The 18,888-nt window shown below is 39.2% G+C and overlaps 1 protein-coding gene and 1 long non-coding RNA gene across 2 annotated transcripts in view; both read right to left on the bottom strand.

Annotated features, from left to right (window-relative positions):
- The window catches only part of LOC307029680 (uncharacterized protein), a gene marked incomplete at its 5' end in the record, with an annotated part of 20,360 nt that extends 7,405 nt beyond the window's left edge, over window positions 1-12,955 (bottom strand). The window contains one exon of the mRNA XM_079665759.1: window positions 12,940-12,955. Within this exon, the coding sequence (XP_079521885.1) occupies window positions 12,940-12,955 (16 nt within the window). The remainder of the gene's footprint in view (window positions 1-12,939) is intronic.
- Window positions 12,956-13,438: 483 nt separating this feature from the next.
- Window positions 13,439-15,829, bottom strand: LOC307028961. The gene is made up of 3 exons (XR_013805180.1): window positions 15,710-15,829; window positions 14,193-14,252; window positions 13,439-14,009 (listed from the first exon to the last, which is right to left on the bottom strand). It is a non-coding gene; the product is annotated as an uncharacterized lncRNA (long non-coding RNA).
- Window positions 15,830-18,888: the final 3,059 nt, after the last annotated feature.

Raw genomic sequence — 18,888 nt, 5'->3', positions numbered from 1 at the left:
TTTATATCCTGTGACTGCAGGATTTGTATCAGGGTAATGTGTTTCTTTTCATTCCCATGAACAGCCAATTCTACGGAGCCCTGGAGAGAGAAAAATGAATAAAACGAGGCCAACGTTTTCTTAATTTGTGCGCACAAGATGTAATTCTTGGCCTCAATTTAAATAAACACGAGGCACGCTTTATTAATTAGTGCGCACGATATACTTTCTCGTTCACGACAAGATACTTTTTCGGTGAAGCGCTTGGACTGTGAGCGTAGGGTCGCCGGTTCAAGTCCCCGAACAGACCTAAATATGTGTGGGGGAAAACTTCTGTGTAGCAATGCAGGGGGATTCACCGACTCAGAAGAGACACGGGAGAGCTGGAGCTTTGATGTCAAACACTGATGGGTTTATTTAGGAGCTTCGGCCAGAGAATTCACAAAACAAGTCCAGAGTCAGAGGTTCTGACTTCACGGTAGAGTTGCCACGTCTAATCTGAAGAAAGTATGAACTGATAAACTGGGTCAAAGTGATGGGCATTGAAAATATTTCCCCAACAATATGGAGTGTGGACTGCTACTTGGAGAGGTCCAAGTTCACCTACTGGGCCTTGCTGTGCTGCCCTTGAGCAAGGCACCGGACAACCCCCCCCCCCCCACCCCACCACTCCCATTGCTCCCCAGGTGCTGTACAATAGCTGCCCACTGCTTCTAGTACTAGACTCCTGGTACTAGGGTGGGTTAAATGCAGAGGCCAAAATTCACTTTGTGTAATGTGTGCTCTGCATGTGTGACCATTAAAGAGGGGTTTCATCCCTCCGATTCTAAGATTCTAAGGTGAGGGCCAGTATTTTGTAGTTGTTGCGTTGGGAGACGGGAAGGCAATGAAGGTCTTTGAGGACTGGTGTGATGTGGTGCCATGATCTGATGTGTCTGAGGAGTCGGGCGGCTACATTTTTTACAATTTGGAGTCCATCCAAAACAGTTTCACTCCCTGAACGTCCAGGAGCGACGCTTGGTCAGGGTCCTATGGGGTGCAGTTGTGACGCGCCGGGTCTCCTTCAGCTTCATAAACGCACGCAAAGAGCTTTCAACTGATTGCAATGTATTCCCATCGGCGGCGGTATTTGACGCTCAGGGAAGCACCGCATCGGTCCATGTCGGCGGCACTTAAAGGCAATGTGAGTGTCCATTCCCATTGGATAAGGGAGGATTTTACACCCGGAAGTAAGTATTCTCTTTATTGTCGATTGATTTTACAGTGATATCTGCACTACTCATCAACTCAAAAACACCACATTATCCTTGTTAATTACACAACATTGATTGGTTTAAATTGTGTACAATGCCTTTGTATTTTTCCTCTTCGATTCGGAGAAACAAATATTTTTTCTGAGTATAGGATGGCAGAAGACACTACACTACCCAGAATCCTCAGCTATCGTTTGGGACTACACCATGTGCTTTAATTCACAAACCCCGTGATTAGTCCTCAAGCTCTGTGATTGGTTGACCTCCAACTGCATTCCATATGAAAAAAAACGTTTCGTAAAAGATAAAATCATACTTTATTCAGCAGTGATTGCTTTAGTCTTAAATGGTTCGGCTGCATTAAATATTACACATCTGTCGTAGTTCTTTATTTATCTACAGAGATCGGGCCTCAGAATAGACCGGAAACTATTCTTTTACCGTTCTGTTTTAATTTCACAATAAAGTTAGTAGTAATATTTTGTTTTGTTATTATTGTTTTTTTATTAACTACTAGACCGCTGGGTCATGTTAAGACCATCTTTTCTGTGTTGCTGTGGATTTTTTCCGTCGCTTTTGTGTTACAAATATCAAAACAATAACAAAATATATCCGTCGTAAACTAAACCGGAAACAGCAGTTTATTTTATTTTGTTAACACTGTAAACTTGACAGCTTTTTAACCCAAACCACCTACTGGTTAAAGCACGTTATTACACGTTTAGAGTCATTGCAATGCAGGTAGATTGTGTTGCTTTTTAATTACTGTTTGAAATGCATTTTTCTTAATGTTTTTCATTTTTGAAAAGCACTTTTGAATGTGTTATATTTTATGAAAACATTTAAATATTAATAGTACAAACAAAATAGGAGGAAAGTAGAAGGTCAATGATAGAAATATAGAATAGAACATATCAAGAAGATACTGTAAATGATATCTAGAATAAAACAGTTTAGTGCCAGATGTACACAGATATAAATAGGAGGATGTGCAAAACAGACAAACTAATTAGGCTTTATTTAAAAATTAAATAATACTTTAGGTTAAGGTCTTCTTTTAAATACATGTAAGCAAAAAGCTTTGGGAGTATCTGATAAATATTAAGCCTGACAAAGTATTTAACATTTAATATATTGCATGGTTTGTTTTGGGACTTGACAATCAACTTTCCTGCAATGTTAACTATGTTGAAGCACTTATTTGAACCGATATTATACATATTTATTATACTCTTATAAGATGTATGTAGATAGTATAAGAAATGTGCAGAATATGACAGTTTAATGGTGGAGGTACACACATATTGATAGATGTCTTGTAATGCACCGTTGAGGAACCTGCGACCCAAGTTTTTCATCTCCAAACTTTTTCATCTCTGACCTTGTCAGGTATTGATCATTCAATACATGAAGAACACAGAATCATTAAATATAAAACACAGAATTTGTGTGATCAAATTTTTTCCAATTGGGATCAAGTATATCTTATCTTAAGATGATCGATGGCTACTGCCATATTTGCAAAATGTGCCTCTGAACCTTGACAAGTGCATGTTTCAGGCTTATCAATTCACAACAGGAGGGGTCACAGACATAAGACCAGCTGTTAAATAAAGCTCTTCTGACCTTAGCTGTCATGTGGGTATATATTAATGCTGCCCATTATGGGCACAAGTAATTTCCACCCATTAATTAATTATATGTTTTAAATTTGATAACACCAATGTGTTTCCAATCCCCTAAACCTCCAGGGGTGTACACAGTTTAATACTGGCAACTTCTAATTATGGGAAATACGAAAACGTCTTTTAAAACTACAATTCCCAGTAGAGACGTGCCATAGAACATGTTGCGAAACACAATAGCCAGCATGTGTAGGTCTGGGGGGGGGGGGGGGACCTGTTTGACGCTCGGCGTAACCTTGGTGCACTGCCACTCCAACATCCAATCACAAAGCTTAAGGACTAACCACAGGGTTTCTCAAGCAAAGCGGAGAGAATACTTGTTTCCGGGTGTAAAATTACCTAAAAGCAACAAATATGAGCTGCTCCGAGCCTCGGTCCTGACGGACTCCAAAAGCCCGACATTACACAATCAAACAAATAAATAAACAGAAGGATAATTGTGTCTTATTGTTGAGTAAATAACAGTGTTTGGTTTAGAAAAGACTACAAATTAGAAGGAAAAAACGATGAAACAATACAGATTTCAGTATTCTGAGCCACTACTCTCCCCATAACTGACGGCAACAAAAGTCCGACATTATACAATTAAAATAAAGAAGTAAAAACAATAAGTGTGGCTTGATATTGAGTAAGAAAAAGTTTGATAAACGCTGTGAGAATGGGTCTGCAATTAGAAATGTCAGGAATTCAACCTTCTTCTGCTCAAATTTGAGAACAGTTTGTCTTGTCATAGCAGAAAAATCTCAGGCGTAATACTAACCTTAACTGAGATCTATTAGGTTGCCATTAAGCCGTAACAATTAGCGAGCATTCACATTAGCAAGATCTTGAGAAGGGCTCACCGAAATGGAAAGCAGTCATCACTAATGTTGTGTGACCTTTTAAAATGTCTGCCTTGAAAAAGGTCTACTCCTCTCTGCCTCTCTGCACCATTCAGCTCGCGGCTATGCACTAATATACTAATGACACAAGAGTGTATGTTCAAAAGTTTAGAAAAACTTGGAGAAATTCTTCTTGGTGTAGACACACAGTTGCTCATAAAACACTGCATACATTTTGTACTGCTCAACCTTTTTTCTCTCTTACGTCCATTGGTGTTTCTGCATGGGACAGTGATAAAGTTATCCTGGGTAAGAACACTTAAACAATCACCAAGAAGATGTAGGCTACTGCAGCTTGCTGAGAAATCAATTTCTAGTTATTTCAGCCACAGTCTTGAAATGACTAGCTTCTTGCAAGAGTTATAAATCCCTAAACAACACACTTTAAAAACATTGAGTCACAGCAACAATCATATGCACATATTGAAGGGTCCGTAATGAATAAAATACCCCAAATCAACTGAAAAGAAATCAAGATTATTTTCAATCGCAAAATTGCTGAAAGTCAAAAAATTCTTGGATTGGTTTTGAAATGTTGATTATTTTGACCACCTCAATGTCTTAAATCATAGATGCAACACATAGTCTTTGTGATGCGATTCCTTTTTTGGTGTTTGTGTGAAAAATGATATCCGCATACAGATGGTCTTTTTAATTGTATGGGTGCGCCCAACGATAAGTGAGCAGAAGGGCTCCCTCGTTTGATAAACTAAGGACTTTATTTATTGCACCCCAGAATAGAAATAATTTTTAATTTCACAGTCTGCCTCACAACTCCCTCATAGGAAAAGTTTAAACTATATTTGTTATACTAAGGAGGCGTCTCTGAGTCAGAACAGAATATATTTACACCTTGGCCTGGTAATGTGTGTCAATACAAAAGGTCACTATCTAAGTAAATCAGTCAAGCAACTTAAAGCATGACGTGTCACAGTTTACAACAAACATGTCCCCTTAGCTTTGCATTTGTTCTACTCAAAACGTTGCACAACTGCCTTTGCTGATTCTAATGTGGAGAGTTGAGGGTTTTTTTTCTGATACTATAACTATAGTCATCAATCATTCAGCATCATTTACATTTTTTTCAAGCTCTGTGGACTCTATTAAATTATCAATACAGCAGCAGGGGTCTTTTTTTTCTATAGCAATTGTTTGATTTATCCATCAGTTTAGTGGTTTCCTGTGTTGTTACAACCAGTCAACAATAATTAGATTTTCTAACACGCTGCTGTAACACATAAGTCACGTCTGCGCCCCAGTGCTCTTCACCCAAGCAAACAGTGAGAGAGAACTGAAACAAAGTTAAACCAAAACGATCCCAGTTGGTTTAAATACTATGTTAAAAATGGACAAAGCATAGCAAAAGCTCAAGGCAAAACAGAAGCTACAAGATATAGGCAAAAACAAGGGCCAAAGCTAAAAGGTCAGCAAAACTACTCCAAGCAAAACAAAATCAATATAGGCAAGAATACTAAGCAAAATGAATAAACAGGAGACAAAACACAAAAAGCTAAACAAAACAACTGGCCCACCATGCGGCATACAAACAATGTACATGTTTGGGTCTTATTCATCACAGGTATGAGGTTTGAACAAATTACTGATGGGCAGAACAATATGAAGCAGTACAAACTGTAAGAAAGCAAAAAGTGAATGTAACATAACAGACTGAGAAGACCAAATTAAACATGTATTAAAAAAGTCTGCCTACCTCTACCATAACAAGGACCGTGGCCATTTCTCAATCGCGAGGATACTGGCTTGATAGTCGCATACTTCCAAGTCACTTCCTTCAGAAACGAAGCAAGTATACTTCCAAGCCACGTCTTCCGAAAACAAAGAAGAATGGAACAGGCTAACAAGTGTGTCACTCTCTCTAACGGTTTCAGAATAAACTGTACCGAAAATAAATACCTCACGATGTCTATCTAATTATGAACTTGCTTTACTTTCAGGAACATAGTTTTGGTGATAACAAATGCAACAAAGTAACATATTTACCAACACATTTTCTACGCCACTACATACTTACATTTAAATGTGTGCTGAGCTGTATCGGTTCAGCCATTCTCCGCAAGGGTTTTTGAAATTGGTCCGTGCGCAAAGCATTGTGGGGATTTGAAGGACGCGAAGTCTACCAATGTGCAGCCTCGAAATTACCCCCAAACCAAGGACGTGGCCTCGGTGGAATTCCAAGTATGCTGGAGATTGGAACAGTCCTTCGGGGGCACTCGATGACGTAGTATCCTTGAAATATTGGCTTGGAAGCCAGTTTCCTCACGATTGAGAAACGGCCCAACAGTTGTGTTTTCTGAGAAGCCCTTATGAGGGGAGTGGTTGGGGGAGGAGTCAGGCCTTGAGCTGCATTAAAGAGCACTGCACTTTATTTGGGAATGTCCCTGTTCCAAATAAGGTATTTCTCACGCATATTATTACCTTAGTTTACCTCAGCCCGTACATGTCTGTGTTGTGAAACAATGTTGTCATAGTGAAAACTCCTCTGCATTTGGCTGTGACATGCAACATGGTTTGCTTATATGTACTTAAATGAAGGAGAGGCAAACAGTATATGATGATGGGATTCTTCAACTGACGGTAAAATACAGAGGAAGATGTAATATTGTATATTGCCGGATTCTTCTGTCAGAGATAATTGTGCAATACATGTGATTAAAGTTGATAATTGTTATGCATTGACATGAAGCATGTGTGTTTATTAAATGTAAGACTTGTATTAAAGTGAATACAGACAGTTGAATTATTTTTGTTTAATGTGTGACTTTAAATATGTAACAGGATAATGTGTTTCAAAGAACCTGGTTTAGCTTTTGAGGGAAGTGCTATTTATTCAATAATATCAAAATGATTCACCAAGCTTTTGGTCTTTAATAAGATGACTGTAACGACGAGACGCCGTTACTATAGCTCTCGTGAACATGTTCATATAATTTATTGATGTAGTATTTATTTGGTATAAGTGCTCACCCCCATCTTGTCTGTTGCTTCCGGTCGTCTCTGTGTTCCCTCCTACTGATTACCCAATTGTGTTCACCTGGTGCCCTGTGTTTGCTCCTCCCCCCTCACCTGTGTTTAATTGCTCCCCCCTCACCTGTGTCTTGTTAGTCTGTATATTTAAGTGCTGTTTCTTGTTGGGTGTGAGTGTGTGTGTGAGATCCTGGTGGCTGCAGGCTGGGCTCGCTTGAACAGCAGCAGGAGTGAGGCTGTGTGTGAACTTTGTGCACATTGTTTTAATAAATGCCCACGTCGGTTTATATTTTTGGACGTTCTGCCTCTGCCTCCTTGCTTGGTCGGGCCGCTCAACGGTCAGTCTCACAATTGGTGTCAGAAGTGGGATTCGACCAAGTGAGGAGGTGACAATGACGAGAGGAAAGAAGAGGGACCAAGGAGAGGAACCGCGGCTGGGGGTGGCTAGGCCAGGAAATGACCAGGGGGCCACGGCTGCTGAAGCAGCAGGAGAAGAGAGACAAGCAGGAGGAGACGAGAGACAAGGAGGAGAAGCTAACGGACGAGCTAACGGAGACAAGGAGGAGAAGCTAACGGACGAGCTAACGGACGAGCTAATGGACGAGCTAACGAAGACAAGGAGGAGAAGCTAACGGACGAGCTAACGGACCCCGAGGAGTCGACAGAACCAATGGAGGGATATATTAGGTCCATAGCCTCAAGGGAGGGATCTGGTGTGTCCATGGCCTCAGGGGAGGGATCTATTCTGTCCGTTTTAGAAAGCCAAGACTGTCTATCCCGGGCACTGTGCGCTTTAGGAGAAAAGGGGGGGAATGTAACGACGAGACGCCGTTACCAGAGCTCTCGTGAACATGTTCATATAATTTATTGATGTAGTATTTATTTGGTATAAGTGTTCACCCCCATCTTGTCTGTTGCTTCCGGTCGTCTCTGTTCCCTCCTACTGATTGCTCAATTGTGTTAACCTGGTGCCCTGTGTTTGCTCCTCCCCCCTCACCTGTGTCTAATTGCTCCCCGCTCACTTGTGTCTTGTTAGTCTGTGTATTTAAGTGCTGTTTCTTGTTGGGTGTGTGTGTGAGATCCTGGTGGCTGCAGGCTGGGCTCGCGTGAACAGCAGCAGGATTGAGGCTGTGTGTGAACTTTGTGCACATTGTTTTAATAAATGCCCACGTCGGGTTATATTTTTGGACGTTCTGCCTCTGCCGCCTTGCTTGGTCGGGCCGCTCAACGGTCAGTCTCACAATGACTTACATCTCAGTACAACTCCAGACACTTGGCTACTTGAATTATGAAAATGGTGTGTTTAAATGGTTTGAGTTTAAGATATGGCAAACATTGGAAGTGATTGAGCAATTTGCCTTCTCATGTTGATGCGCAGGGACGAAAGCCGGTGAGTATTTCCCACATCATGCTGGCAGAGATTGTCGTTCAATCAGAGCAAGAGATGCATCCATGTTACTGTATGGAACAGGAGGAGTCAGGATGAGTTTTTCCACTGAGCCTATGTGCTACAGTGTGAGGTCCAGAGTGCAGATTAAACTGTGGAGCTGTGAGAGCAGGTGAGGTGGAGAAGTTTTAGTTATAAAAGGTGACAGGTGGGGCACTGTCTGATATTAACAGTACTTAGGACAGATCATTGTCATACAGCCTGGTGCCTGGAGCTTACCTAACAGAGGAAAACACGGCAGTAAGGATCGACCAACCAAAATACCAACATTGCAATCCATGTAGCTATGCCACTAGCTAAAACAAACATCATTTTGTCTGTGTCTTTTCTCCCCTCTTTGCAAGCCAACATGAGAGAGATGTTTCAGTTTGTATCAAATTATATTATCGAGGTGTTTCTTTTACAATGTGCCCCGTAGGCATAAGAGGCTGGAGATACTGAGATTAAGTGACACTGTTAAGTTATAGTTCATGCATCATCTTAAATTGAGTAGAAGTGAAGGCTGGTTGATCCCTGCAATAACCAGCCAAATGGAGCTGGATGATGAGATTCAGTAGTCTTTGCTTTGCGGGTATGGTGCCAGGGGACATCAGCTGTGAAAAACATGATCATTACTTCATCACCCCGACTGAACTACACCGGTTTGATGACGGTGTGCCGGTTATAACAACCAGTGAAAAAGCAACCATTCGGGTTTTCAAGAGGTAGTGAGTGAAAAGGTGAAACCAATTTAAAATAATGGGATCTGTGACTTGTCCGTTTTCCAGCTGTATACTGATAACATAATGTTTCATACTTTATTAGCTTCGCTTCAGATCAGTAAAGCTAGAGCTCAGCAGGGCCATCATATTCAAGATAAAACTAAATCATATACAAGAGATCCTATAAAGGCATTGTTCAGTTCAGTATATTTTTATTTATAAGAGTAGATACCTTCATAATGCCTTGATTACATTGTATACCTTCATAATAATAGTCCTTAGATATATTCTGTAATATAGCTGTGCCCTGATAGCTTAAGGAGATGTATGACATTTTTCAGAATGACGGGTTGTAAAAAAATGCTTTACTCCCCATCCGTAGCCCTCAGTCTTAACACCTGATTGCGTTATTCATTCAGGTTTCCATATTCACTGGCACAGGCAGCAATTGAGGAGGAGGATGAGATAGGCTCACATTTGACTAAATATAACATGTATTTTAAAGATCACAGAGGAAAATGTAATAATGGTATATGACAGAATTCATACAACCTGATGGTAATGACAGCATTCATATACACTGACTGACCACAAATCATTTTTGACAGTATAGGGAGCGAGGGGGCTGTATCGTTTAGAAGGTGCTAATGAAATTGGGTTGTTCTCTGTTTTTTTACAACTCTATAAAGCAGGGGTGTCCAAACCTTTTTCACCGAGGGCCACATACAGAAAAATATACGAAGGGCTGGGCCACTTCCTAGAGGTGAGGTATATTGCCTCATAAGTTCAGTTCTCAGTTGGAATAATCAATCAAATGTAGGTAAATTATTCTTGATACTTGAAAATGCTTTCACAGGGTTTCATTTATTTTCTTACAAAAAGTGTTGTCAGCTCATTCCTTAAAACAGAAGCTTCAGATTGCTTATAATAAAAGGAAATATAAAGGATATATTTCAAGGTTGTTATGTAAATGTATTATTGGGCTTTTTTCTTATCAACTTAGATTTGTTAGAAAATGTTTTCAACTTGAATTGACTGAATTTATTAGAAAATTGGGCTTATTAACATATGAGTACTGTGTAATATATTTGAACATTTATATTTAAGAAGTACAATACAAGACAAGCAGAAGTTCATTTGTGGGCCATATTTCATCATACTTTTTTAATTTGCTGAGGGACGATTAAAAATGGTCCGCGGGCCGCATTTGCTATAAAGCTTTGAGGTAAAACATGTGTTCGTCAAAACCTTGAAATATTTGGCGTGGAGCTTGAGGTATGTCTTGGAAATGGTTAGTTCAATGTTGGGTGTGGCTTTTGGTATAACATTTAAGTGTAGTCAAAACAAAATATGAGTTTGACCTGCATGTAGCCAGTTCATGTATAGCGAGCGCAGGAAAGAGTGATAGTTTTGATATTTCTTTTGCTCCATAAAGTTTAATGACTCAAATTGAAATATTTAATAGTTAATATCATGAGGACTGAATCAAATCAAACTCAACTTTGCAGAGCCACAGAATGACAAATAGACCTGGATAAAAGGTCAGGTTGATGTATGTCTTTGTTGAATGTAAAGACGTAACCAATGGTGACACAAAACAGCCATTTATGAAGAAAAGTATATTTAGTAGTATATTTTTGTAACATGAATTAAAATCTCAAAGAGTTCTCACCAAAGACTTCTCAAAATGATCCAGATAGAGTGAGGTATAACTGTAAACAGACCCATTAATGTTGCTATACCCGCACACTGTATGTTTCCTCTGTACTTTTTTCAGTCTTTGACATTTTGTCTTCCCCTTGACATACCACTGTACAAGTACCAATAATGTTGCTACTGGCTCCTATCCTCACACACACATCAGAAAGATCTAGCACAAACAATGTCAGGATAATCTGTGCAATCTGTCATGAAAGACAAAGGGGTCAGAAATCAAGAGGTCCTATTGGAATCAATCTCTAGGCTGTTGTGCAGCCTTTCCAGCCCCAAAGCAGCAGTTGCTGTGACTTACAACTTCCATCAGTCTCTGGTGGAATGGGAAAGGAGCCCCATGTTGTTAGAGAAATGGACTAAGACAGTGCTGTCAGGCGTTCTGAGGAGGGAGTCACTCTTCTTATTACACAGGTAGGGGGGCTTGGCCTGTCTGGCAGGAGATCTGACTTTTAGCCATCAGTTTTTTTCCATGTCCCTTCTGCGCTTTCTATAACAGTGACTACTCTGTTTGTGTCACTCTCTGCTGCCTTTCTGTTTCACCACTTTCTGTTTCCATCTCTCTCATGGCAATTGATCTCCTTCTCTTTTCTCTTTTCCCTGCAGCTGCCACTGCACTACCATGAGTGTATGTTTAATTGGAACGGGTGATGAATGGTCTCCTTACGGTCGAAAAATAAAGAGAGAGAGAGAGAGAGAGGTTGGGTTTGGTATTTAGTAAATCCTTAAAGCGGCCCTATATATGATATAGTCCAGTGGTTCTCAACTGGTGGGGTCGTGGACCCGTTTCGAGTGGGTCGCGGATGTGTGAGTGAAGACATTTTTTTTTTTAAAACAAAGATTTGAATTATTATTAATTTTTTTTGGGGGAAAAAGTCAAACTTTTATTTTGAAGGCCCGATTCTCTAACGCTGTGCATGCAGTCGGTGTTGGACTGGAAGTACCGGAGACCACAAACGGGTTTGAAAATGTCTGTCACGTAGTGATCATCTTCTCAATAAAATATCTTTGCTGATGTTTTTTCGAGTCTTCTGGCCAATCAGAATCAAGATTGTTGCCGGAAGTCCCCACGGAGAATAACTTTGCGGTAGAACTCTTCTTTATACATCCATGGGTACAACTTCAGATAAAAATGAACAAATAATGAAATATGACCCCCGGTTACATGATTGACAGGTCACAGAACAATGGGAGCTATCTACCCTTACCCACAATTTAAAGTAAGTCACAGAGACTATCTCCTCTTTACTCTTCTCGCAGCAAGATGTCAGAACAAAGTGAAAAACAAACAATGGCATGAAATATTATTAAAATGTCGGGTAATAGATTTATTTATTTTCTTCTCAGAGTGTACCAGAATGCATAGTTTATGTTATTATTTCTAAAAATCTCCTGGGGGAGAATCCCCCCAGACCCCCCTGCTGGGTTGGCTTTTCAGCATGTGTGCCTTTTTATATAGTTCAGCTTTGATTCCATCATCTCATTAACCCTTTTCAAAAGCATACTTTAGTTCTGTGAAGGGATATATGCACTGTACCATTATATGCGTATATATTACAGCACGTTTCTTTGTTGAATAGATTTGAGTGCTTCAAAATGTTGGGTCCCGATGTATTGACCAAGTAAAAAGTGGGTCCCAAGGCCTGACCAGTTGAGAACCACTGGTCTAATTATAGTCAGATTAATTAAAGTGTTTGTAGCAGCAGCCTGCTTTCTTCTGAGGTTTGGTTGTTCCAGATTGACATAGATGGCTTCTTCGACTACTCTTTTAAGCTATCTATCTTTGAGACGAGTCCCACCCGCAGAGGCTATGATGTCTGCAACCCCCCTCCAGCTAGAAAAATGAAATTGGATCAGTGGATGCATAAGAATCTATACATCTACTGGTTAATAATCCAGAAACCTGTCCCTGTCTATCCCTTTTGCAAGACTATCTACCATACTTACAAACCATGAGATGGCCTTGTATTGTATTGATATGTACATATTGCTATTATAAACTGAAGGTAAATTAAAAAGTAATGCATGCACTTTAGTTTCATTTATTTATTTATTTCTCAAAAAAACTAAAAACAATCAAGTTAAATGGGCCCTATTAAACATTTTTGGGGTTTTCCCTTTCCTGTAGTGTGTGATATAGGTTTGTATGCATGTAAATGGTTTGCAAAGGCTAAAATCCCAAAGTTCTCATGAACTCCCTCCTGCCTGAAACACCTCCATTGGACTCCTTTATTTACTTCTGCGACATCACTAAGTAACACTCACACATCTATTGGCTAACGCTCTAATACATTGTACGTGACAGGGCGTACATCTCTTAGCGGTTGACCAATCACAAATGAGCCAGCCAGCTAACCAATAAGAGCAGACTGGGCTCTGGTTTTAAACGGAGGGTGAAAAGAGGTGTTGCCACTCAAAAAAATGATTTGTTAAACCAACACGATTTAATTGCGTGACAAAATTCCACACAATTGTTGATATATTTTACTTTAGCTTAACTAACATGTGTTTACCATGTTGGTTCTATTTAATCCAATTGCATGGAATTTTGTCACATAATTATAATATACTGATAACACTAAATTTAGTCTAACAGAACCATTAAGTCACAGAAACACAATTGTGCTAATAAAAACCTTTATTAGAACAAAGTGAGAAGTTAACATTTTCTTTCTAACATTGACTGATTAAAACACATTATACACATTATAAAAAAGAACCTCACAAATGGTATCAAAAATGTACATCAAATGGTATCAAAAATGTACTTCAATGTACTTAAAATGGTATTAAAATGTACTTCAATGTACTTCAAATGGTATCAAAAATGTACTTAAAATCTTATCAAAAATGTCATTCAAAGGGTATCAGACATTTTCCTTAAAATAGCAAATGTCTGAAAACATTAGACATAACTCAAAACTCAAAAACATTCCTAACAGAGAGCAAATTACCCTACAAGCCAATTGTCAGGCTCATCACAGTAATACTAAAATAAAAAAATACATCCTTAGACTGTATGAGCTCTTTTTTACTAATCCTAACCTAGAAACATACATGTCACTGTTTCATTCCTCCTCAAATGTGTATTTATATGAATGAAATATTCCTTCTCTGTTGCAATTGAATTACATGCACACAACTGACAGTGAAATGTGGATAATTCTATACGCTGCTGTGATGTTTGTTTGGCATGGACTCTGTAAACTTAAAAGATTGTTCCAAGTCTTAAATAAGTGGCATAGGTGCATGGACATCGGAAATTACGACCATAATGGCCGTGTCTTAGTTTGAAATGCTTCAACAACAGGCGCCTAGAAGACACTGACGTACCACAATCTTTGCAGTTCCACATGTACTGTTGTAATCTGAAAATCAAAGAAAATATTTGTATTATTATATGTTATGGCAACCACCATAACATAGCCTATATGCGCCTATATGTTTTAGTAATTTACTGATGTAAATCAAGCAAGGTCAAGCAGTTCTTAAGATTACAATGTGCTAAAACTTCAAACTTGATAAAAAAAAAAAAGATGCTGATTACTGACCACCATTAAGAAGAGGTTGCCCTGCTGCCAGCAATGTCAATGTGTTTGTTCCCAGGACACCTGTGAATAACAGACATGGTTAGGTTAATCTGCAGTAGCATGCCAACTCCAAGTGCAATATAATTTGGGCTAGAAACTATTATTTGAATTGCTAGACTAAATTAGTATGTAAATGCCGAATGTGAATTATGTTTAAATGTTGAAGTTAAATGCATCCATCTGGTGCACTTTGAGAGCAAAATCAACACCCATGTCAAACAGTGCTGTAAACCAGTGGCCGCGTTAACCGAATATTCTTCTGTGAGTTTTCGCTTTACGCTGTGCGTGCTCCCGCGAGGTGCAGTGGGCATGCATAACACGGCGCTACAGTTCACGAGCCCGAATCTCCACCCCCCCCCCCCCCGTTGTACAGACCGACGGGTAATAATGGATTTTGACGGAAATGTTAAGATCCAGCGAAAAAGTCTAGCGCCACCTGTAAACAGATGTACTTTTTCTTTATGTATCTTACTAAGTTGTTTGTTGCTCTTTCCTGGCTGCTAGTTCAGTGAGTTTTGGTCGCAAAGTGTCGCTTCTGAAGTGCCGCTCCGGTGTTACAGTATAAGTTGAGTCATGACAACTGGCGACATTCTATTATTTTCGTCATAGGAATCCGGGGCGTGTACATTGAGGACCCATTGTTGACTTACCAGGAAAGAAACATCGTTTGTCGTTTACGTTCATCTTTTGCTATATCTGCCTTCCTAAGATCACTTTGCTGCACATTCAGTACTCGTATGTGAGGTTGTGGGTGAGAGTCCGATATCGTGACGCTTACAGGGAGGTATCGAACATTACAAAGTAGGTGACTGTGTGGATGCCTGTTCAAAACATTGCAAACTTCAATAAATCATTTAAATTATATATTTGTGTCCGACTTTCATTTGTTCATCGTTCTTAATGTGATGTATAGTAGCTTTGATAGCTGTCCATACCTTCAGACAGCCTAAAAGTAAAACACAAGTTGTTTATTCACAGCCCGAACGCTCATCGAGATGACTGGATCAGTCATGAAACTTGTGATCAGCTCCGATTAAATTGTGATATCAATTCTGTAGCTAACCTCCAGGGAGCACGTTTATTTTATAGAATGTCGCCAGTTGTCATGACTCAACTTATACTGTAACACCGGCAGCACTACACCCATGCATTCCAGTAGCTATTGCTCCACTAGCCCTTACATAAATCTAGTGTTGTATTATTATTTCTAATTGATATAACGTGCAGGCACTATGACTTCTTTTTATTTGGATCAAAAATGGAAATATGGCGTTTTAGAGTGCATGGCAGCAAGGCACCGTGCACGATATGCCAAGAAGCTAGCTAGCTAGCCGCTAGTTATGAAACACTTTAACATCAATTTAGCTGACTTCACGGGTCAATATTCACGGTAGGTGTATGATATTACCTCATACCAACGATGTTTCATATTTGTAGACCTCGTCAATACATTAATTAATCTAGATAGGACTACTTACCCACATGCATGGGGGTCGTCTCGCTCGTGTGTGCTGCGTTCTTCCTCCGTGGTGTGCCTCGCGATAGACTATGACGTCATGCGTCTCAAACTAGCAGGTGTCATTAAACCAATGCATTCCATTCACGTCAGGTCAAACTAAGTGAATCTTGCTAATTTAAAAGCCATGCTTTTTAGCTGGTATAATTAAATCCAATTAGGTTTCACCCCTTGCATCAACGTAAACAAATCATGTTAATTTAAAATCACGTAGTTATATGTTGGTTCTATTAGATATAAATATGTTCAGTTCAAAACATATATATTTTTCATTAAACAAACTCAAAATAGATAGACTGGAGTAACTCAGACCTATAATCGTTTTTTTGATGAGAAAAATAAAGCACATTTTTGAACAATAAAGCATGATTGACTATAAAATATCAGTGGTTCTCAACTGGTCAGGCCTCGGGACCCACTTTTTTCTTGGTCAATACATCGCGACCCAACATTTTGAAGCACTCAAATCTATTCAACAAAAAAACGTGCTGTAATATATACGCTTTTCAGCATACAATATTAATTAAAGTGAGGTACAGTGCATATATCCCTTATATCCCTTCACAGAACTAAAGTATGCTTTTAAAAAAGGTTTAATGAGATGATGGAATCAAAGCTGAACTATATAAAAAGGCACACATGCTGAAAAGCCAACCCTAGCAGGGGGGTCTCGGGGGATTCTCCCCCAGGAGATTTTTAGAAATAATAACATAAACTATGCATTCTTGTACACTCTGAGAAGAAAATAAATAAATCTATTACCCGACATTTTAATAATATTTCATGCCATTGTTTGTTTTTCACTTTGTTCTGACATCTTGCTGCGAGAAGAGTAAAGAGGAGATAGTCTCTGTGACTTACTTTAAATTGTGGGTAAGGGTAGATAGCTCCCATTGTTCTGTGACCTGTCAATCATGTAACCGGGGGTCATATTTCATTATTTGTTCATTTTTATCTGAAGTTGTACCCATGGATGTATAAAGAAGAGTTCTACCGCAAAGTTATTCTCCGTGGGGACTTCCGGCAACAATCTTGATTCTGATTGGCCAGAAGACTCTTAAAAACAACAGCAAAGATATTTTATGTAGAAGATGATCACTACGTGACAGAAGTTTTCAAAACCGTTTATGGTCTCCGGTACTTCCAGTCCAACACCGACTGCATGCACAGCGTTAGAGAATCGGGCCTTCATAATAAAAGTTTGACTTTTTCCCCCCCAAAAAAAAAAGATAATTCAAATCTTTGTTTTAAAAAAAAAATGTCTTCACTCACACATCCGCGACCCACTCGAAACGGGTCCGCGACCCACCAGTTGAGAACCACTGAATTAGACTGTATGGGCCCTATGTTTGACATGCCTTTAGACATGAAACAACACATGTTTACTGATATGGCTCTATGGTGGCATTGTGATGTGCATGACTGGTTAGCTCTGTTACAGGCTGGAGTTTGCAGTTTCCATAGAGGTTTTTTCTAACTGTCATGTTAGTGACTGGACTACATTTCAAATTGAGTAGCTCACTCAGTCCTAACTGAGGTTTAAAAATACAGAAAGTTGTACTGTTACTGTACGATTTATTAGATCAAAACTATAGAAGATAAAACAATCTGCTTGCCATTCTCAGTGGTCCACCACCATTTAATTTTCACTTTTGGATCTGCCTCTTGTAGGCTACAATACGAAATCAGACTTGTTTCACAATTAGACATACATTTACTAACACAATCAAACAAAATGCAACGGAGAAAAAGATTGCAGATCTCTTATGAAGCCCTAGACAGGTAGCATGCTTAGAATTTCAAAAAGCCATTAAAACGAATTTGTGGATTTGTTGTTGTCTTAGTTGTAGATCTATGCTGTCTTTGTCAATGTTACATTATTACAGATGATTAGGTGTTTGTTTGCCTTTGAATGTATTGGTTGTTGTAGTTCATATTTAACTGTATTGGGCACTGTGAGGGATCCATATTTTGGCTTTATGTGGCAATAGTTGTTTATATTCAATATACGATGTATGCAAACTGCACTGTTAACAGAGGATCAAACAGTCATTTTTCCTGCAGTGGAGCTCTCTGGTTTGCTGGCCAATGCAGCAGCTTCATTGTCACAATCACTCTTGTTTCAAAAGACAATAAAGGCCAATGACTTACACATGTTTTTTTTCTCAAGAACAATTGAAGGCAGGCAAGGTGATTATTTATTATGAGTCACAAAGATAGCACAGATCTGCAGATGTATTTATTTATTCATCTACTTTTTCGTTTGATTGGTTAGCCATATGAAAGGATGGTCATGTAAGAAAACTCCTTTGAGTAGTTGTTGCCAATAATGAAGGCATTGTAAAAAGTGCTGTTTTAAAAAGATGAAATACTCAACAAAAGAAGCATTTTTTTTAAAAACAAAAAACACTGTAAAAACAGTTTTTGATAAAGGAACAGTATTTTATGGCACTGTTGGCCTTACTATATTGACTTACAATCACACCACATGTTAATTCAATTTTCCTCCCTTTCAGCTGCCTGGTGCACCAAACCCCTCTTCTGGTGCCCGCTGTGCAGGGTCAGGGTGACGCAGCTGGGAGCCCGGATCAAGGTAGAGTGAATGGCAATGGTTGCAGTGAGCATTATTCAAGCACTCTCTCAGCCAACATTTCACCCAAGGTGACCTTTGAATAAGATCCCTCCCCTAATCCCTAGGCTAACACAATCTGTTTGCTCACATTTGAACCAGGGTCATCTAGCTAGGGAATTGCCTGCCGCACCATCACTTTTGTGAGTTGATTTATCCAGCTATAGATAAATACATTCATAACACAAGCCAATACTTTTGCTTTGCAAATTCTGTGCGTTGTAAAATAGAATATGCATCCTTCCTGTCCTTTTGAAAAATTGATGTTTTAGATGTAATTTATTAAAACAGTGACCATATGCTATACTTATCTCTGTGCTTTGTGCTTTGAATTATTGTTATTTGGATTTAACCCTTGTGTGGTGTTCATATTTTACTATTTTACATATTTTACTCAGCCAGTGGTCTGGTGGACCTGCTGCCTTTTTGGGCTTCAATTCAACACAATCAAACTATTGTATGTTAAAATACTCAACAGATGCCCCAAATTTGCAGCTTCGATAGAATGTGAC

This window comes from Notothenia rossii (genome assembly GCF_949606895.1).
Source record: "Notothenia rossii genome assembly, chromosome: 2".
Lineage (NCBI taxonomy): Eukaryota > Metazoa > Chordata > Actinopteri > Perciformes > Nototheniidae > Notothenia > Notothenia rossii.
The sequence above is the reverse complement of the archived record's forward strand: the minus strand, read 5'-3'. Positions and strand labels throughout refer to the sequence as shown.